Source organism: Bufo bufo, chromosome 4 (genome assembly GCF_905171765.1).
Source record: "Bufo bufo chromosome 4, aBufBuf1.1, whole genome shotgun sequence".
In the NCBI taxonomy this organism is placed as follows: domain Eukaryota; kingdom Metazoa; phylum Chordata; class Amphibia; order Anura; family Bufonidae; genus Bufo; species Bufo bufo.
Window position 1 is genome coordinate 547,586,182 of NC_053392.1, and position 22,782 is coordinate 547,608,963.

Here is a 22,782-nt window from a genome sequence, read left to right on the forward strand (position 1 = left end):
AATAACATTCATTGCACACATTTAACCCCTCAGATGCCATGGTCAAATGTGACCATCAAAAACTGTGCATCGGCTCCGGCCGGATGGACTCCTGAATGATCCAAAGCTGGCGTACATAAGTTCCTATGGAGAGCCGGTGGGGTATCGTTGTAACTAGTGTTGAGCGAACTTGTGTTTTAAGTTCGGCGTCTAAAGTTCGGGTTCGGGTTATCGAAGAATCCCGTTATGGATCCTAAATTCCGTTACGGTCCGTGGTAGCGGAATCCATAACGGGATACTTCAATAACCCGAACCCGAACTTTAGACGCCGAACTTAAAACACAAGTTCTCTCAACACTAGTTGTAACCATACTGACCCTGAGAATGAAAGGAAAAGGTCAGTTTTACCGCATAGCAAATGCTGTAAAAACAGAACCCATAAAAACTGGGGCGGAACTGTGGTTTTTTTTTTTATAATTCCACCCCATTTGAAAAAAATGTCCCTGCTTCCTACTACAATGTATGCAACCGTAAATGGTTCCATTAGAAAATACAACTTGTCCAGCAAAAAAAACAAGCTTTCATATTGCTATGTGAATGGAAAAACTAAAAAAAAGTTATGGCAGGGAGTAAAAAACTAAAAATTGCCCAGTCCTGAAGCTGTTAAACCTAACACTTTTGTCTAGAAATGCTACGCCAGTTTTCGTATGCCACCGCCTACTGGAATGAATTTGGAGATGTTTTTTTTAGCCTCCTGGTATGCGCTGCAGGTCAGATCCGCTACGATGGAGCAGCTCCTGCAGCAGCCAGCATTGCTGGTTCCTGATCTGTATACACAGCACTCATTGAGCACCATGTATACAGCGATGGGGAAGGTTGGAACGGTAAAAAATGTCTGCCTTTTCAATGAGGAGCCCAGCTGTCCCTGACAAAGGACTCCCCCTCCCCTGCAGCAACCAACCTGTGGCCTCAGACCATCCTGGGAGTTAAGGCTCTTTCATACGAGTGGCTGTCATGCCGGTAATCTGCTGCCTGAAAGAGAGCCAAGCCGCGCTCCGGACAGCAGAGACGCAGAGCAGTAACATGACTGATAACGCTCCGTGTCTCTCTGTGATCTTTTTACTACAAAATCACAGTGACAACTGTATCTCACTGGGATTTTGTAGTAAAAAGACCACAGAGAGGCACGGAGCGTTATCAGTCATGTTACTGCTCCGCGTCTCTGCTGTCCGGAATCCCATCCAACTTAGGGCTTGTTCACACGAACGTAAGGGCTCCGTGCCCGTGCTGTGGACAGCAAATTGTGATCCGAAATGTACGGGCACTGACCGTGGACCCATTCACTTGAATGGGGTCCGCGACCCGTCCGTTCAGCAAAAAGATACAGCAAGTTCTATCTTTTTGTGGTGCGTAGGCAAAGAACAAAACCCCATGGAAGCGCTCCGTAGTGCTTCCGTGGGGTTCCGTTCCGTGCTTCCGTTCCGCACCGCATCTCCGGATTTGCGGACCCATTCAAGTGAATGGGTCCGTATCTGTGATGTGGAATGCACACGGCCAGTGCCCCGCAATACGGCAACAGAGGGGCAACGGCCGTGTGACTGAGCCCTTACCTTTATGACTGATCTGATTGACAAAAATTATTTGGGTATATGCTATCAAACATTTTTATACAAGTATAAGGTACAGAATATAAAGATCACTTGCCTTCAGTAGCTGAGCTTTCATGGGAAGGTGCTGACGGGTCTGCAGGTTTTACGGATCCACAGCCATTGCCTGCCTGAGGCCTGGATGTGGTTACCGAGAGGTTCTTAGACAATGCAGCTCCACCTCGCCCTCTAGTGGAATAAAAAATAACTGCATGACTCAAAAAAGTCCAGTTTTTTGTTCTTCATATAACACACAATAATAGTATTGTAATAATTTAGTGAAAATAGTGGCTTAAAAGGAACCTGTCACCTGGATTTTGGGCATAGAACTGAGGACATGGGTTGCTAGATGGCCGCTTGCACATCCGCAATACCCAGTCCCCATAGCTCTGTGTGCTTTTATTGTGTAAAAGAAACGATTTGATACATATGTAAATTAACCTGAGATGAGTCAGAGCTTGAAAATATGACTCTTCTCTGGTCACACAAGTAAGATATGACTCTTTTATGTTAATTTGCATAAAATGCGGGAAGTACAAAAATGCATAATACTGATTGAATTCATCTGCAAATGAAATTAAAAGTGTAATTTATATGTTTAGGGTAACACAATGAACATTTAGAAACGCTCAGCGAGGGTAGCATAGTAGAGGCGACAGGTTCCCTTTAACTAACAGAACTGACAGGCAGTGTCATTCTATACATTATAGAGAGTGAGATATAGTATACATACCAGCATTCATACCTACTGCAGCATTATATACTGATTGAAATGTTTTGCTTTAGCTGTAATATATTAGGCGTTAATGCGGTATTCCCATCTCATACAATGATGGTTAGAATTAGCTTATACCTCTGGGACCCCCACTACTCACTGCTACTGGCTAGGTACGTACATACTACTGGGGGCAGTATAGGGGTCATTATTAGAGGAAGCCCAGGTAGCATGTAAAAGTAAGACTGGTTTGGTGCTGTGACCTACATCTCACCTCCTAAACCCCCTGCTCCGTATGTTGATTGGAAGGCATAATGTGGCAGATATTCATGGCCACCACGGGTCAAGCTTCTGGGGAGGTATTTTGTGCTGCATTGTGGTATTTGTTTCTTTGGGATGGTATTCTGTGCTGCACTATGGTATTGCTGACCCTGCCAACTTGTATTGGCCCCCTCTACTTGTGTTCCCCTGTCTTCTGTCAATCTGGACCCACCTACAACATTAGGGCCACTTTAGTTTTTTTCCAGGGCCACTTTAAGCTCCCAGTCAGCCCCTGCACTTGATGTGCGGTGGAATTGTAGCACGGCTCCATTCAAGTGGATGGGGCTGTCTGCGGTTCCCTGCACAGGAGGGTGGCCAGGGCACCACTGTGAAGGAAAATAGGCACGAAAACTGTCACAAAAAATTAAAGCTGTACAGAGATTATATATTTATTCACATCAGAATATTATGCTTCTAAAGGGGTTGTCAAGCAGGACAAAATTTTGGCTTAGAGTGATTTAAAAAAAAAAAAAAAGAGATCCCCCACGGCTCCCGCTCTGATACTTACCAGGTCCCCACTGGTTTTTACTTCCTGGTCCAGTCTTGACACTCATGAAATGGAAAGAAATAGCTTCTCAGTAGTGACCCGCCTCAGCCGGTGATTGGCTAAGCAGGCTTTTTCTACCACTTCCTGCATGTTGAGACTGGACCAGGAAGTAGGAACTATCGGGCACTTGGAACAGGAGTGGAGAGGGATTGTGAGGGGGAGTATACAATCTTTTGTCTTGTTTTTAATTCACTCTGAGCACTCTACTAAAAATGTTGCCCTGCTGGACAACCCCTTGAAGTAGTTATCAGAGAGCACATATTGCACAGCTTACCTTGCAGCCACGGTGGTTGCTGGCTTTGTATTGGTTCCTGCAGGAGTAAGTGTTCTTTGGCTCACTCCAGTTGTACCAGTTTTAGTGCTGGTTGTTCCTGGTTTAACCATTTTACTGCTGACCGGTCCAGACTTAATAGAGCTGATGTGGCTTCCTCCAGGTGGTAGAGTCGTTCCAGATGTAGTGGTACCTCCTCTCTTAGACGGAGGGCAAGTTCTGGATGAAGTGCCTGGTACTTTTGGCACTTGATCGACTCCTTTGCCTTTAGAAATGGGCACAGAAGCTGCGTCTTTACCAGTAGGAGCCTGAGTCGCCTGCTTCTGTCTTTTTGATTCTTGTGACGCCTTCGCCTCCTGCCACCACTTCTGAGCTGTAACAAAATGAAAATGTCCAATCAATGACGGTAGAACCCCGGTGGCAGCTTCCACGACGGTACCTACTATGAGAATTTAACTCCCAGCTACAGACTTGGGGTTAGGGAGACCAGGTTCCCTTATTTTAACCAGTTCAGGCCCAGGGTATTCTGCATCTTTGGGACTAGATATAGATTAGCCATTTTTAGTACACATTAGCTTAACAACTATTTTTTTTGCAGTGGGGCTACCTACGTGGTTTTTGAGTCGTTTTTTTCATGGCCCATGCAGGTTTCTGTTTTTGGCATGCTATAAACCTAATTCGTTTTTTAGGTTTATAAAATATTATAAAATTAGCTTTTTTTCCCATTCTCGTTAATTTGGGTAATCATATAGTGTTACCTTAAGGCCTCCTGCACACAAACGTTTTTTTTTTCTCCGTTTACGAGCCTTTTTTTGCGTTACGTATACGGTCCGTATACGGAACCATTCATTTCAATGGTTCCACAAAAAAAACAGAATGTACTCCATATGCATTCCATTTCCATATTTCCGTTGAAAGCCCGCAAATCACGTTCCGTGGCTCCATTCTAGTCAATGGGTCCGCAAAAAAAAACGGAACACATACGGAATGTACTCCGTATGTCTTCCGTATCCGTTCAGTTTTTTGCAGAACCATCTATTCAAAATCTTATGCCCAGCCCAATTTCTTCTATGTAATTACTGTATACTGTATATGTCATACGGAAAAACGGAACGGAAACAGAAACACAAGAGAAACAAAAAACGGAACAACGGATCCGTAAAAAACTGACTGCAAAACACTGAAAAAGCCATACAGTCGTATGCAGGAGGCCTAAAACAGACTTTATTATTTTTGTTCGTTATCGTATTCTGTTGATTTTGACATATGACATGTCTCTTATAGAGTTAGAACAAGCGTTGCAACAATGATTGATGGGAAGCGAGCGGTCTTTTGGAGATGTGCATTTTATCTTTTTTTTGTTTTTACTTTTTACGACCAGTCACTTTTCTAGTTATAGGGGAAATCAGCTCTGATCCAGTGACTTATCTCATTGTTAGGCCCCTTGCAGGCGAGCGTGTCCGGATCATGTCCGGATGCGTTGCGGATGCTTTCAGTGAAAACTGAGCGATTTTGCAAACAAAACCATTCAGTTTTGTTTGCGATCTCGTTCAGTTGTTCAGTTTTTATCGCGCGGGTGCAATGCTATTTACTGCGAATTGCACGCACGTGATAAAAAACTGAATGTTTACAAACAACATCTCTTGGCAACCATTGCTTGCAGATGCAATGCGATTTTCACGCAGCGCTGGCCCCATAGAAGTGAATTCACTTCTATGGGGCCAGCGTTGCGTGAAAATCGCAGAATATAGAACATGCTGCGATTTTCACACAACGCAAAAGTGATGCGCGAAAACCACCGTTCATGTACACAGACCCATTTAAATGAATGGGTCCGGATTCCATGCGGGCGCAATGCGTTCGCATCACGCATTGCACCCACGCGGAATTCTCGCCCATCTGAAAGGGGACATAGGGTATTTTCACATGACGAATTTTGAAAATTCGCCTACAAAATTCAGCTCGGAATCTGCATTATCTTTCAGCACATTTTTTACACATTTTTTGTATGTTTTTTGACACTTTTCTTTAACTGATAGGTGTTCACTTCAGTACAAAACTGCATGTTCAGCTGTTGGTTTTTAGCACGGATCCACTTCAAAAGCTGTGCCAGAAAAAAAACTCATGGACAAATACGGAGCCATTTTTTGACGCTTCCCATTTAATTCAATGGGAGATTCAGTGCACATTCCACCCCAAAATAGGACTTTTCCACGTGGAAAAGAAAAACAAGCGCTGCCTCCATTGAAATTAATGGGAAGCTGTACTGAGGCATTTTTTTGGAGCTGATTTTTAGGCGGAAATGTGCTAACGTCAGCGCCAAAAAAACTGGCCTTTTGGTTTGTGCTGGGTTTAGTTAGCCCCAGTAGCAGCCTCTTAGTACCAGGATCCTGGTGATCAGGTGACCAGTCACATGACCACGTGGACCAATAGAGGCAACAGCCTCTATTCTATGATCAGGTTTCTTTGAGTGATGTGTATGTGAGATCAGAGAAGACCACCGATTCTATCTTCTCTCCAGAGTCCCCGACAGACTACCATATTCAGCTGCCTGATCACTCGCGGTTGTCTAGATTTGGGGGCCTTTCTGTGAGACCCCAGCACCTCGCTAGACCTCTGGGTTCTGGCTCCTTCATTCCCCGCTACCACTGATGCACTCCGGTCTACAGCAGCACACACCTGGCAAACCTGACTTTTATAAGCGGGAACTGGAACATGTCAGTGGCAGAGGAGGACCGAAGGAGCCAAATCCCAACGGTGGGAAGCAGGTCCAGCGTGGTGGGTGGTGGGGTGTCTGGCAGTAAGGCTGCCAAAGCTGGACAACCCCGTTAAACCCATGTCATATATACGATGCACAGGTTTTAACAACATGCCCCTCCAGCTAAATAGTGGTGGTGTTGGTATTAACCAGCACCAGTCACATTTTAATGTTTTCTATGGGGCCTTCTCATCTCTATGTACGCATCTGCCTCCATCCCCAAAATGTAATTAGTTACAGAGTAAGGGCTCATGCACCTGACCGATTTGCAAATTGCGATTCTGCAATACACATATGCCGGCCGTGTGCGTTGCACAATTTGAGGAATGAAACAGGCGGCCCATGATAGAAATGCCTAGTCTTGTCCGCATCCTTTGCGACTCCACTGAAGTGAATGGATCTGCATCCAAGCCGCAAAAAATGTGGTTTGGATGTGGACCCAAACAACGGTCGTGTGCATGACCCCTAATAAGATCCATGATGGCCAAAACCTTGATTGCCATTTTTCACAGTTCTAGAAACAAAAAGTCGGCATCTCCACATCATGAGATATGTTCCTAACATTGCAGCTGCTTAGAAGACACATGGTTGATCAGAAGTGGCACAAATTTCCAGATATAGTAGTATTAATAATTGATAAAGTCATGCAGTATATTCCATTCACCATTCTAGACTAAACAGCATGACGTCATTATATGCAGCCTTGTCTGCAGGGGCGTAACAATCACGGTTGCAGAGCGTGCGACCACGAACGGGCCTGAGGGGTGGGGAGGGGGCCCATTGCACTCACATGTAAACGGGACCCGGCACTATCACTGCACTTTATGTTGGGCCCCGTCAAAGCGCTCTTCTCAGCTGCATCATATGCGGTTGGTCCAAAATCTATCAGGACCCAGAGCTGTCCTACTAGTACTACTCACAAATGAAGCGGGTGGTTGGAGCCTAACTAACATCGGCCACCCATTACATGTGAGTAAGACTGGGGGTAGTGGGGGAAATAACTGGGGCAGTGGAAGGACACTACTGGGAGCAGTGGAAGGACATTACTGGGGGCAGTGGAAGGACACTACTGGGGGCAGTGGAAGGACACTACTGGGGGCAGTGGAAGGACACTACTGGGGGCAGTGGAAGGACACTACTGGGGGCAGTGGAAGGACACTACTGGGGGCACTATAGGGATATTACTGTGGGCGCTATAGGTACATTAGTGGGGGGATATTATTATTTCCAGAGACCAGGGGTGTAACGATCGCAGTCACAGGGGGTGCGACTGGGTCAGGCGGGAGAGGGGGCAGCCTGATCCAAAATTTGCCCTGGGGCTCACAGAACTGTAGTTATGCCACTGCTTGTCTGATACCACTGGAGATAGGCTGGTGACCTGTAATATGCTTATGCCTCAAGATCCATCTCCGTGTAGCAGTCTTACAAGTTAATTCTTCCGGAGGTGATCCTCTTGTTGGCTTATTCTCCAGGCGTATACTGGCTTGAAAGCTGAGCTTTGAATTCTGAAGAGCAAGTTGTCCTTCTTCTGAGGACGGTCCGTCATCATACCGGGCGAGTTGTGCATTACCCAGCAGGTACAAAGCATTGCTGTTACATGGTGTGGAGAGAACGCCAAGCTGGCAGACCTTAAAAGACAGAAGAAACCTGCAGATGAACAAATGTACAATGTATGACCTGTCCTACTCCAGCCATGGGGATGACATTTATGTTTAGAAATTCCTATGATTTTGGAGGAATCAATCCATATTTATGGTTTCTGCCATCAGAAAGAAGGACTGGATTTTAACCTGATTCCATGTTGCTATTGCAATAAACATTGCATAAAAGACTGATCGGGCAGAGAAGGCCTTAGCGCTCACAGGAGCGCCTATGTCTTCTCAAAACAGCTGATGGGCGGAGGTCCCGGGTGTCGGACCCCCACCGATCAGATACTGATGACCTATCCTACCGATAGGTCAACATCAGTATGAAAATCTCAGAAAACCCCTTTAATGACCAGCTTGGTGAATACAATAGAATTAAGGTAACCTAACCTACACTTACCATATATCAAATTAAACATCAAATGGTGGAGAACTAATATGAGGGCATTATTTTAGGAGTCCATTAGTTGATGTAAATATCTAAGGTACTAAATTGTATAGCTGCTAAACAAGAACATACCAAAAACTGGTAAATTGATGTCTGATCATTGTAAGGTAAAAATAACACGATCATGAAAAGATGGAGAAAATACAATATGATCCACAATTTTTAAACTCCTCCCATATTTATGTCTACCGCAGAAGACACAAGCCTTGTACCTTTTCCTGCAGGTCTAAGAGCTTCTTACATCCAGGAATGGAAGTTAGCCGTATCAGGGCAGACACTGCCTGACATCTTTTCTGAATCCAGTCTTCTTTGGCAGAAGCTTCTTCAACCAAGAACTCTAGAAGACCAGAGCAAGCTTCCAGCAGAGCCCATTCCAGGTCCTGAGTGACGGCTCCTCTATGCAGACACTGGCACAAGGCTCTTGCAGCCCAATCTGCAACACTGACAAGCGAAAAAGTAACATACTGAATATCCAGTATAAAAGTAACCATGCTAAAACTGGGGCTACAAGGCGATCTTGGCTGCAACACCGGTTGCAAGACCCAAAGATGGCTTTGTAGCTGTCCTGGGCAATGGGTGTGGAACCACTACGTCAACCAACTGAATTGACTTAGGGTTAGTGCTAAGGGTGTTATTCCGGCTCTGCTCTCTCTGCAACTGCTGCGCCCTCTCCACTCTGATTGACAGGGCCAGGCGGTGTAAACGTGATCACGCCTAGCCCTGAGTGGAGAGGGTGCAGCAGTTGCAGAGAGAGCTGAGCCTCTAGGTGTAATAGCAAAGCCCTCGTTGCTCTTGGAGACTAATTTGCATGTATTAAAACATTTTTCTCAGTAATGCGGGTACATATGAATATGGGACCAACACAGGTGACATGGTTGAAATATACAAGTATCATTCACTGAGAAATCAGAGAACAGACCCACTATGTCCAGACTGTCCAGGACAGAACCAAACTAGCCTGGCACATGTGTTGCTCTAAAATAGATCTAAATTAAAATATAAACGCAAAAACAAATGCAATCGCTCTCTGCAACCAGCACTCTGCCCTGCCTCCATGCTGGATGTTGAATGGGGCATTGGTGTACATTTTGGCCAAAGTGTAATAAGCCACTCACCACGTCAAGGTCGCTTCTATGGAGTGGTCCCTAACACTAGTTCCTACCTGTTTATGGGCCATAACAGCCACACAAAGTCCATGGAGCGTAGGTACAGCATGCACGCCAAGCACAATCTGCTTTTAACCCCGTCCGGTGCCATTACAGCTTTCATCGGATCCAGGGATGCAAGTACCAACATGCACGCTGAGCCCACCATATACTTCTCCTGGAGCCAAATGGCTACTGGTAGGTGCTATATAAGCAGACTCAGTATAAAACTGAGTCTGCTTATATAGCACTTACCAGTAGCCATTAAAAATTTTTTATGGTTAATTATTTTTATGACCATAATTAATAATTCTTAATTGAATTTATTACCCCCCGACAGTATGAAGATTTATTCTGCCAGATTCTGCTCCTTAAGTGCACTGGAGGGGAGCTTCACTGTGAAGTGCACTCTGCATTGAGTTACTTCACAACCCCCCTCCCTCATCCTCTGCTTTGGGTGACAGGTGTAGTAAGTGGTCTCCTGGTTGTGAAGCAGCTCAATGCAGAGTGCACTTCACAATGAAGATTTGCCATCAATGCACTTAAAGAAGACCTGTCATCTCAAAAGGCAATGCAATCTGAAAGCACTGGAGAAGCTGAGCATTGATTGATATATATTTGTGTAGGATAAGATTCAGTAAAACCAGTAATTTATACAGCTTTTTCCTTGAAGACCTATCGGTACAGGAGGGAGGAGTTATCAGTGACTGATGGCACTGTGTGTATAAGTCTGCATGCAGAGATAGCTGTCAGTCACTGATAACTCCTCCCTCCAGTACCGATAGCTGTCAGTCACTGATAACTCCTCCCTCCTGTACCGATAGCTGTCAGTCACTGATAACTCCTCCCTCCTGTACCGATAGCTGTCAGTCACTGATAACTCCTCCCTCCTGTACCGATAGCTGTCAGTCACTGATAACTCCTCCCTCCTGTACCGATAGCTGTCAGTCACTGATAACTCCTCCCTCCTGTACCGATAGCTGTCAGTCACTGATAACTCCTCCCTCCTGTACCGATAGCTGTCATTTACTGATAACTTCTCCCTCCTGTACCGATAGCTGTCAGTCACTGATAACTCCTCCCTCCTGTACCGATAGCTGTCAGTCACTGATAACTCCTCCCTCCTGTACCGATAGCTGTCAGTCACTGATAACTCCTCCCTCCTGTACCGATAGCTGTCAGTCACTGATAACTCCTCCCTCCTGTACCGATAGCTGTCAGTCACTGATAACTCCTCCCTCCTGTACTGATAGCTGTTCACAGGAAGTTGAAGAAAAACCGATATAAATGTATAAATTACAGGTTTTACTGAATCTTTTCCCACAAAACTATATATCAATCTGCTCAGCTCCTCCTGCTCTATAACATGGTGCTGTCAGATTGCACTGCATTTTATGGTGACAGGTCCTCTTTAAGGAGCAGAATTTGGCAGAATAAAACCTCATATTTTCACTACCCCCAATGAGAAAAGCTCCACAAAAGAAATAGTTGTCCTGCTCTCCACAACCCTTACCTGCAGCTGTCAGCAGTTTAGCATCTTCTGACTTAGGGCTCATTCACACGAACTTAAGGGCTCCGTGCCCATATGGCGGACCGCAAACGGCCATTGACTAGAATGGGTCTGTGATCCGCAAGACACAGCAAGAGATAGGACATGTCCTATCTTTTGCGGAGCGGAGGCACAGATCCGAAGCTCACCGAAACACTCCGAAGCGCTTCCGTGGGCTTTTTGGTCCATGCCTCCACACGGGAATAAGATAGGACATGTCATATCTTTTGCTGTATTTTGTGGATTGCGGACCCATTCAAGTCAATGGCTCCGCACCACAATACGGGATTCGCACAGCTACAACATGGGCATGGAGCCCTCATGAAGATGAGAGATGAATGGACACAGCCCACAGACACATGGTTTCCTCTTCATTCTTCTTCTCTCCTCCTGGACCGCTCATATTGATACAACAGATAGATCCCACCGATCACATAGTCATCAGATATCTCATGGATCTCTTTACTACAATTCAGATACACGCTGAGCACTTTCCACAGGTAGAAACGTAGGAGGAGATATACATAACTAATGGAAAGGAGAAGTGGAGCTTGTGCCGACCATGACTTGGCTCGGTTCTGGTTTTACTCTCCCCTGTTAAGTGTGCAGATAAAGGTTATGTAATGATAAAGGCATTGTGGTACTTACAGGTGGAGAACCTGCTGTGGAGTCATGAAGGAGGCAGAAGGCTTTACAGGAAGGTTCTTCAGGACTTTTCCAAAGTGTATAAACCCCTGGAGTAACTGAGCATTGAGGGGACACGAGGGATTCTCAGCCAGAAGAGATGAACTACAACGAAGGTAACATCCAGTGATCAATGGAGGAACAGACATTATGTGTCTGATATAAAGGATGGTGTGTGCAAGAAGGTAGTATCAGGACCTGCCAAAGCTTTCTGGTTTGTAGAGGAGGCTTACCTGCTACCTTTCCTGGATAGAGAATGCTCATATATCTATCTATCTTTTTTAATTTCCTATCTTAACATTTGAGTTACTACTACATGGGAAGGTTCTGAAATCTGCTTTGAAGACCTGCGAATACGTTCCTGGTCTACAATGTGACTGCAGGAGACAATATTGCCATCTACAGGTAGAACCAGGCAACTACATCACATTCAATTAAAGAATAATAATAATAATAATATAATAATAAAATGTATTTATATAGCGCCACCATATTCCGCAGCGCTTTACAAATTCATAGGGTTCCTGTACAAAACAAAAGAGAACAAAACTATACATCAATCTGCTCAGCTTCCCCTGCTCTATAACATGCTGCCTGCAGATTACTTCACGTTTTCATGGTGACAGGTTCCCTTTAAGATTAACTGCAGAAAGGGCCCCAGCCAATGTGTATAATATGTACGTATTAGTGTATATGGGATCTGCAAAAAAAAAAAGTCCAGTCCTGAATCTCTAAGCCTCACTAAGGTGTGCTGGCGGACATCTATCGTACATCATTATAGACACCGAACGTATTATATCTATGTTATTGCTCTTCTGTATTAGGCTACATTGTCTACGATCACTAATTGAATGGCTATAATTAGGGCATGTGAGTACAGAAAATGTTCTTTACATTACTAGACTCACATGTAGACTTTGTGTAGTACAATAATTATTGTTCAGTGCTTGCCACCTATGTAACCATAGGGGTTGCAGTGGTCGCAATTGCGACCGTGCCTCTGACAGCCGCATGGAGGTAAGTATATGTGTTTAATATTTTTAATTTCGCACCATGCTGTGGGGGTGGAATGGAGCACTATGGTGGCATTATTTCTACTGGCGGCACTAAATAGGGGCATTTTGTAATGTCATACATATTTTTGTACTGGCACACATTATAAGAGGGTATTTTTTGTATTGGTGCACATTATAAGTTTTTTTTTTTTACTGGCATACATGGGGGGGGGGGGGGGGTTGTACTGGCACACATTATAAGGGGGTATTTTTGTACTGGAACACATAAGGGGGCATTTTTTTACTGACACACATTATAAGGAGAATTATTACTATTGGGGGACAATGGGGAACATGATTACTAGTATGGGCACAACGGGGGTATTATTACTATTGGGTGCACTGTTAACGCTAAGTGCAGAGAATTATTACTATCAGCTAAGCACAATTATTTTTGGGGGACACTATGTTTACGGCACTATTACTGGTTTTGCAGTATAGTATTGGGGACTAGTGGGCACAGTATTGGGGGTGGCAGGATGAAGTGTTCAGAAGGTGGGGAGAATGATCGAAAAGTAGGGAGCCAAGGGCTTGTTCACATCATTGTTATGGCTTTTCGTTATAACATGGTTATAACGGAAAATAACGGAATCCATAAGATGGAAATCAAAACGGAAGCCTTTAAGAGGCATTCCATTTTGATCCGTCATAATAGAAGTCTATGGGAAAGCCTAACGGATCCGTCTGGTTTCCGTTATGTCCTGTCTATTATGACAGATCGAAATGGAAAGCCTCTTAAAGGCTTCTGTTCTGATTTCCGTCTTATGGATTCCATTATTTTCCCTTATAACGGAAAGCCATAACGGAATGCATAACGGTGATGTGAACAAGCCCTAAGATGTCTGTTTGTAAAACTCTGCAGAGACAAGAGATGGCTGAAAGAAATCATCATGGCGGTCTGGTCTGAATGGAGAACATGAGGAAAGAGAATGTCTACATAGGAGGAGACGTCACTGGATGTAAGAGGTATGTGCGCTGTATTCCCCTGTATGTTTTGAAGCGCTGTATGTAATGTTTTCCAAGTATGTCTCTAACAGTAGGGCTGGAATGAAAGGGTTAGGATGAGAATTTTGCATGGAGGGGTGCCATTTCAATTTTCACCTCAGCCAGCAAAAAAGCTAGGGGCACCCTTGTCTCTTGCCCCAAAGCACTGAGGGAAGGGGGGCCCAAGCAGAACTCATGCACCAGGGCCCATGAGCCGTTAGCTACACTCCTGCATGCAACCATTGTGTTAGAAAATACCATAAGATATGCTGCAATCAAAAGGTTTAGTAGAAATATGTGTGTACTGTATATATCTATATAATACTTTGGTTATCCTGTTCCGCATGACTGACCTCTCCTGTGTGGCAAGCTTGTGGATGAAATCCTCTAGGCCTTGCTGGAGGTAAAGGATTACTTCTTGTACTCTTCCTCCAGGACCATTTTCTTGCTCTAGAAGAGCTAGACCAACATAACACCTAGAACCCAGACATGAGCACATGAATAACCATAATACATTCTAATTCTAGTCCACGTTTTATTGTTTGATTAGTATTAACACTCACACATCCAATTATAGTGTAGGCTACACTACATGTCCGCCATATTGGGGGCTGTTTTCTTGCGTATATTGTATATGTAATTAGGGTTGTTTCGATACCAAAATTTTGATTCGATTTCGATACCATAAAAAAGTATTGCGATACTTGATACCATTCGATGCCATGCGAAAAAAATAAAACACAAAAAAAAAGCTGCGTGTATTCTGCATTTTATGGAACGTCCGGCCCATAATAGAACAGTCCGATCCTATTTTTTGGGGGGACAAGGTGACTAAAAAAAATAGCGAATCGCATTTTTTTTTTTTTTTTTGTTACAGTGTTTACCGCATAGGAGATTTTTTTATATTTTAATAGTTTGGACTTTTTAGACATGGCGATATGTAATATGTTTATTTATTTATAAGGGGGTGATTTATACTTAATATTTTGTTATTAATTTTACTTTTTTTTTACTTTTTATTTCTATTTCCCACCTTAAGGGCCAGAACCTGGGATCTTTTAATCCCTTGTCCTATTCACCCTAATAGAGCTCTATTAGGGTGAATAGGACCTCACACTCTCCCTGCTGCCCTGTGCATAGTACACACAGCAGCAGGGAGATTACCATGGCAGCCATGTAGCGTCCTGGCTGCCATGGTAACCGATCGGAGCCCCAGGATTACACTGCTGGGGCTCCAATCAGAAGCTGCCACTGCCACCAATGAGGAGAAGGGGAGGGGACTCTGTGGCCACTGCCACCAATGATTTTAATACTGGTGGGTGGGGGAGAGGGGGCACACTGCACCACCAATGATTTTAATACTGGGGGGGTTGAGGGGAGGGGGCGCACTGCGCCACCAATAATTTTAATACTGGGGGGTTGAGGGGAGGGGGCGCACTGCGCCACCAATGATTTATTTTTTATATAATTGTCTTTTTATTAAAGCAATAGTTTAAAAAAATAAGCATACAAGGGTATTGTCATTTTTGTATCAGAACAAGAATGTTGAACAAATACATTCTAGGGAAGAACACTGGGCCACTTAGACAATAGTGGTCCGCATATTAACAAACATATGGAATCACAATAGTGTTGAAAGAAACCTATATACCTGTAAGATAAGCTATCCATTTTGATAACCAGTATATTACCAATATCGATATTCAAATAGGCATGTTATTCTAGGAGAACTTATTGCATAGGCCACAGATGAAAATAAGCAGCTAACAAGTGTTTACAAAAAGCACTAAGAAAAATAAGAAAGACTAAGACAGAACAAGACACAAGAGGGGAGGGCATATTAGAAAAGGAAAGAAAAATATATAGTATCATGTGAGTCAATGTACTCATCCCATATCTGCCAGATTGTATCGAACCGTGCAACCTGATTGGTCGTAAGAGCAACAAAATACTAAATTTTTCTAGTGTCCATTATACTGGTTATAAGGTCAAGGCGAGTAGGTTGATCTTTCCTTTTCCAAAAGCTGGCAATAAGACGCCTAGTTGCTGTCAGCATATTTAGCGTTAGTAGGAGGGTGTGCTTTTTTAAGGAAACAGGAGGCATATTTAACAGATATAAGTAAGGATCTAGAGGGAAGTTAATATCCACTAGTTGTAGAAGGATTTCCTGTGTTGTTTTCTAGAGTGATTGTATCAAAGGACATTCCCAGAAAATATGTAAGTATGACCCCATCCCTGTTCCACATCTCCAACACCTGTCCGAGGTTCTAGGGTCAAGATGTCTTAGTAATTGGAGGGTTTGGTACCAAAACATCAAAATTTTGTAGGAGTTTTCCTTATGGATGATGCAGTTAGAAGTTAGTGCTGCTCTCCTCCATATTAGTTTCAACTCGTCTCGGGTAATATTTATTTTCAGTAATGTCTCCAACTTGGACATATATGGGTGTCTGGAGGGTGCGGAAGGGGGCGGAGAAGAAAGGATGTTATAGATCTCAGAGATCAGTCCCTTAGTTGAATCCGAGAGTTTGCATATTTTTTCAAATGTTGTTGGTAAGGATATCCGAGTATTACCAAATAGACTAGTAAGTAAGTGCTGTATTTGTAGGTGTTAATCCAAATAAAGCAGAGAAAAGTCCAGCTTCCAAAAAATTGTATCCTAGAATACATAGAGCGCATAAAAAGCCATAAGGGCAACATACGATAATAACAACAAAGAAAATGAAAAGGATCAATGGTGTAATATTAAGTCATGTTTGCGATTTCAGCCATTAGGGATGCAGGAGCCCATATGGAAAATCCAATAGGACTCCCTGTTTAAAAGCTTCTTCCTATGGTCTCCACCCCTGACGGTTGGATTAACTCTTTCAAGTCCTTGTACTTGCATGCCCTTGATGTTGCCTCCGTGAACTGCTGCATAATGTGAACTGACCGCAGACACATTTCTGGTTCGAGCATGCGGAATATCAGAAATATGTCTGCAGATCCTAATTTTTTAACTATTAATAGTGCAGCCGACATATTGGAGGTGACATAAAGTGCAGGTAATACAATGTTGTAAAGCAAAAGATTGGCGATTAGCAATCGAATAGATATGATTGCCAATCTGGATGACTGTGCAGCACGTACATATTTTTATGGCCACATTTTAAATTGCCAGTATGCCTTAGCCAAGTAGGTTGAGTTTGCCACCTCTGAAAACATTGAAGGACTAACTCTGTTCCCTAGCGTGGTTGCCCTGCGTGCAATGCATCTAGTGCCGCCACTGACAATATTTGACCACTGTTCTTCAGAATACAAGACTGATAGAGGTTTCTTGACAATTTAACAAATGCGTGAATATTCCAAGAGTGAGCACGACCAGTTTGAGGTAAAATTTAATCAGCCCGAGATGTACCCAGTGCACAGATTTTTGCTGACTGTAGTAAATTACTTGAATATTTTCGAACAGAGAGGCGGCCGGCAATAGCATCCATTTCGTCGCGACATGCTCGATCCAAGGAGCAATTACGTCTAGCATGAATAAATTCCCCTTTAGGGATATTTTAACCACATGTGGTGGATGACAAGATGTTGCGTGAAGAATGGTATTACCCGCTGTTTCCTTGCGGTGAGTATGAGTAACCACGATGTTCTTATTCCTGTCTCCAGTATAAGGAGAGATCTAAAAATGGAATGGTGGAAGCACTGTAACTAATAGTAAACCTCAAACCACATCTGTATTTGTAGGTGTTGGTATCTAGAGGATTCTGGTAGTTGATGTGTAGATTTAAGGGTATCAAATGGTATAATCTTTAATGTTCTGTAATCCACAAAGCGAAATATCTTACTAGAAAACCAAGGCCGGAAAAAAGAAGCATGCAGACCTGTTTGAAATATTGGATTAAATAGGAATGAAGTCATGGAAGATTTATCAAATGCTAAGGAGAACCTCTGTCTGCAGAGCTTCCATATGTTGGCCCTAGCAGTTTCAGCATCAGTGTGGTTGGCAGCCGAGACCATATTAGAGAGTTGGGGTGTACTGGTGCCATCCATAGTTTTTCTTCCCATCCATCTGGAGTATGCAAAGAAGTTTGACCAAGCTGGGATACACCGTAAATGTGTCGCCCAGTAGTATTTGGTGACATCAGGTACTCCCAATCCTCCTTGTGTTTTAAGGGCTGTGAGGGTGCTACATGATATCCTATGTCTCTTTCCATTCCATATGAATCTTAGAATGGAGGATTGTACAGCTCTTAAATCTTTTCCCGGTATGCGGACCGGAATGGTTTCCAATAAATATAGTAGTTTAGGTAGAATGGACATCTTTACCGCTGCTATACGACCAAAAAGGGAAATAGGCAAGGGCATCCATTTGTTCATAAGGGTTTTAAGCTCTTGAAAGAGGGGAGGAAAGTTATGGGCATATATCAAGGCATATGTTTGAGTTAGTCGCACTCCTAAGTATCGTAAAGTCATATCATTCCATCGAAAGTGGAAATTGTACCGCAGATTATCTAATCTATCTGGTGGAAGATTTAAGGGTAAAGCTTCTGTTTTTGTGGTATTGACCTTATACCCTGATAGCCTACCATATTCTTCTAGCAATTAAAACAGGTTTGAGAGGGTGACATGTAAGTCTGTCAGGGTAAGCAGGATATCATCTGCAAATAAAGAAAGTTTAAAGTCTATTTGGCTGACTTTTACCCCATGGCTATCAGGATGGGATCTAATAGCGGCCGCAAGGGGTTCAATACATAATACAAAGAGGAGAGGAGAAAGTGGGCACCCCTGCCGGGTACCATTGTAGATATGAATCATGTCAGATTGTGCATGTGTCATTTTGATGGTAGCTGTGGATTGAGTGTAGAGTGTACGGAGTGCAGCAAGAAAAGGACCAATAATGCCATAAGCTCGCAAGGTGGAGAACATAAAAGGCCAACCCGGGCGATCAAATGCCTTTTCCGCATCAAGACTCAACAATAAAGCCTGATGTCCAGTTTTGTTAATAATGTTGATCAAATCTATAGTTCTCCTTGTATTGTCTCCACCCTGTCAGTTCATCACAAAGCCTACTTGGACTTTATGTACTAGTTGGGAGAGCCAATATGAAAGCCGGTTTGCAAGAATTTTAGTGAAGATTTTTAAATCAGAGTTAGGCTCCATTCACACGTCCGCAAAATGTGTCCGCATCCTTTCCGCAATTTTGCGGAAAGGATGCGGACCCATTCATTCTCTATGGGGACGGAATGTGCTGTCCGCATCCACATTTGCGGATCCGCACTTCCGCATCCGTGCTTCCGTTTCCGCAAAAAAATAGAACATGTCCTATTCTTGTCCGCAATTGCGGACAAGAACAGGCATATTCTATTATGTCGGCAATGTGCGGTCCGCGAAATGCGGAACACACATTGCCGCTTTCCGTGTTTTGCGGATCCGTGTCTCCGTGTATCCGCAAAACACATTGCGGACGTGTGAATGGAGCCTTAGGAGAGCTGTGGGACGGTAGCTCGAACATTCCAACTGATCTTTACCAGGCTTTGGAATGAGGGTTATGTAGGATTGTAACATCGAGGCAGGTATTGGTGAGCCTTTCAAGAAGGAGTTAAATAACATTACCATATGTGGTAGAAGGAATAGAAGGAAATGTTTTATAATAGAGATAAGGTAAGCCGTCTGGTCCCGGGGATTTGTTATTGGGGAGCTGTTTTGTAACCTCCTGTATCTCCTCCATAGTAATCTGAGCATTTAGTGAAGTTAGGGTGTCTTTTGACACCTTGGGTAGGTTGCACTGATTTAAAAAGGAGGAGAACAACTTCTGACGATCTGCCTGGTTAGAGGGCAGTTGTTGTGGAAGAGAGTAGAGAGAAGCATAATATTTTTGAAAAGAGTTGGAGATAGCTTTAGGGTCATATGTTACATTACCATCTGACTGCCTTAGGGCTGTTGGTGTTCCTGTGAGATTGGAGTCGCGTAGCAGACGCGCTAAAATGTATGCGGTTTATTGCCCCATGCATAAAAGCATTGACGGGAGTATAAGAGTAGGTTTTCTGTTTTTGCAAATGCCAGCTCTCGTAATCTAGCACGTAAAATGACTATACGTCGTAACAGATGCCGTGAGCGACGCATCTCCAATTGAAGCTCCAATCTTTTTAACTGGTCACTGACAGTCGCATACTGTAGGTTGCGTTTTTTTTTTTTTCCATTTTAGAGCCTTTTGCTATACAATTTCCTCTAAAGACAGCCTTATGTGCCTCCCATAATGTTGCCACAGAAGAGACAGAAGACTGATTGATAGATAAATATTCGGATAAGGGGTCTAGTAAGAAGGGTGTGATTCAAACGCCAATGACAGGTCTTAGTGTAATTTCTAGTTGTTTTAATGAGAATGGAGATCGGAGCGTGATCTGACCATGTGATGCTTCCCACTTCCGCATCATCTAGCATTCTGAGGGTGGGTATATTACCAAACAAATAGTCAATGCGGGTGTGTGTGTTATGAGGGTAAGAATAGAAGGTGAAAGATTTGGATGTAGGGTAATTTATCCGCCACAGGTCATAGAGTACAAACTTCCGGATCAGTCGTCTAAAAAGGCGTGAAAGTCTACGCTGTGAATGGACTGTACTTCCAGCCAGGGACATTCGATCTAAATTTTCAGAAAAAGAAACATTAAAGTCTCCCCCTACAATCACTGCTGCTGGAAGGTAGCAAGAAAGTTTCAAAAACACCTTGTTTAAAAAGGAAATTTGTGCAGAGTTCGGAGCATAAAGATTACACAATATAAGTGGGTTGCCCTGTATCTACACTTTGGATCGGAAAGACAGGATTCAATCTGTAAGGGGAAGCTAGCAGATAACAGTATAGCCACTCCTGCGACCTTCCTGCCTGAAGAGGCCGCATAGACTTGTGGGAATGATCTAGCTGCAAATTTAAAAGATCCACTCTGGTCAAAATGAGTCTCCTGCAGGAAAACTATATCCGCCTTCTGAGACTGACACTCATTTAAGGCCAATCGCCGTTTAGCATTGGAGTTAAGGCCTTTAACATTCATCGACATACATTTAATTATTGTACCATATGAGGGTAGTACCATACTTGCTATTAGGTGAGTAGAGAGCATTCCTCCAGGAGAGCCAAGACCAAGGAGGCCACCCTTGTGTCAACGGCGCCCAGCTATCAGATCTGTAATGCCTATAGATGGGGAAAGTGGGAGGGAAGCACATAAGGGAGGAAGGGGACACAAAAGACAAATAACATTGAGCCTGGAAATTATCCAATCATTGGGCGTCAGGGCCCAGGTAGGGGTCAATAAGGTATGCCAAACATGTTCAACATAACCCTGTCTCTTCCCCATTCTCAAGGGAAATAGGGGAGAGGAAGAGGGCAAAAGAATGATCCCCTTTTGCAGAGTCTTGACTGAACGCTCTCCAAAACCGAGTAAATACAGAAAAAAGAAATGAGGAAAAACATTATCAAACTGCACTAACGGTGAAACAGTCTGTGTAGACTTCAAGGCCGCCAGTTAGTATGGCGACTTTAGACAGGAGGTGGTCAGTGAGGGTCTCCTCGCATGTAAATGCTTCAGGTGGGTGCGTCTCGGAATCTAGGTCCGGGTAAACCATCTTGCTAGGGAGAGCGATGCCTCTTTTGCCGATTGATTTGCCAGACGGGATCAGGAACAGATGGAGGTTCAGGTATTTCCCAGTCATCAATAGGAGGGACAGGAATGTTCAAAGCAGAACAGAAGGCTGACAGGTCTGCATGCGATCTCAGGGCAGAGGTTTTGCCATCTCTTGAGACCACCAATGCAAAAGGATATCCCCAACGGTACGGTATTTTCCTATCTCTCAGACAGACCAGTAGAGGTTGCAATAATCTTCTTTTTTGAAGTGTCAGCCAAGAGAGATCCTGGTAGAGTTGCACAGCTAAACCATGGAAATCAATGGCCCGCAGCATGCGAGCTTTAGCCATAATCGATTCTTTTAGTTGGAAATCATGTACACAGCATATTACATCTCGTGGCAGCGTAGAGGAAGTTTTAGGGCGCAATGCCCTGTGGGCCCGATCTAGCTTGATGATCTGGGTTGTTCGAGAGCCCAGTATGATGTTGAATAGGTCACCCAGTACTTCATGTAGGTTCTCCAATGTGTTGGACTCAGGAATTCCTCTAATGCGTCTATTGCTTCTGCGCTCTCTATTATCTAAGTCTTCCAGGTGCCGGGTGTTGTTTTTGATATTCCTGGAGTAATGGGTTATAACAGATTTTAGATGAGTGATACATCTGTGGGTATCATCATGTTCATTTTCAATAGGATGGATGCGGGCTGACATCTGTTTGAAATCTTGGCGTAAGGAGGATATTTCTGATTTACAAGTGCTTCTCACTTCTGCAATTAAGGCCTTAAAATCTTCTTTAGTGGGGAGGTGTTGTAGAGTTTGATGAAGCATAATGGAGGCTTGTGAGGATTGCTGCACCCTTTCCTCCCCATCTTCCACTTGATCTGATAATTGCTCCCAATTTGTGGTTTCCCCATCATTTCTTTCTGAGGACTGTGACAGCTCTGTGGGGTCTCCAGGGGGATCATTCCAGTCACGCTGATGCTGTGATGGCGTGTTTGCTTGCCCCATGCGTTTGGCCGCATGGCGCCACTAATATATGTTGGAGGATGTGGCTTTAATGTCCCCTTTATAGTGTCCCCTATGTGATGGGTGAGGGCTCTGGGGACAAACTCCTCTGCGATGGGGGAGAGGAGCAGTGAGGCCGCTTGGCAGGGTGCGCTCTGCACGGAGTCTCGCTGCAGAGGCTGCGCACGTGGCTCTGCGCTTGTAATGGCTGGCGGCAGTGAGAGGCCGCAGTTAGGAGACGGAGCAGCGATACCTCGTTGTAGGTAAGTGTCGATCGTCCCGCTCCTCAATCCGGTTCCTGGAGTGTTCTTTAGCTTTGTGGGAGGTAGTTTCTTCCCCATGAGACGCAATCCCTGGGCTTGTGTGTCTCCTGATTATAGCGAGGCGGCAGAGCTCGTCTATCACACCACCATCTTCCTAGATGTCCAGGCC

General features: G+C 44.0%; 1 protein-coding gene across 1 annotated transcript in view; it reads right to left on the reverse strand.

Annotated features, from left to right (window-relative positions):
• Positions 1-22,782, reverse strand: part of LOC120999308 — a 95,949-nt gene that overhangs the window by 20,885 nt on the left and 52,282 nt on the right. The window contains exons 12-17 of the mRNA XM_040430181.1: positions 14,102-14,224; positions 11,674-11,814; positions 8,544-8,772; positions 7,664-7,865; positions 3,483-3,852; positions 1,684-1,814 (exon numbers count right to left, since the gene is read on the reverse strand). Coding sequence (XP_040286115.1) covers positions 1,684-1,814; positions 3,483-3,852; positions 7,664-7,865; positions 8,544-8,772; positions 11,674-11,814; positions 14,102-14,224 — 1,196 coding nt within the window. The remainder of the gene's footprint in view (positions 1-1,683; positions 1,815-3,482; positions 3,853-7,663; positions 7,866-8,543; positions 8,773-11,673; positions 11,815-14,101; positions 14,225-22,782) is intronic.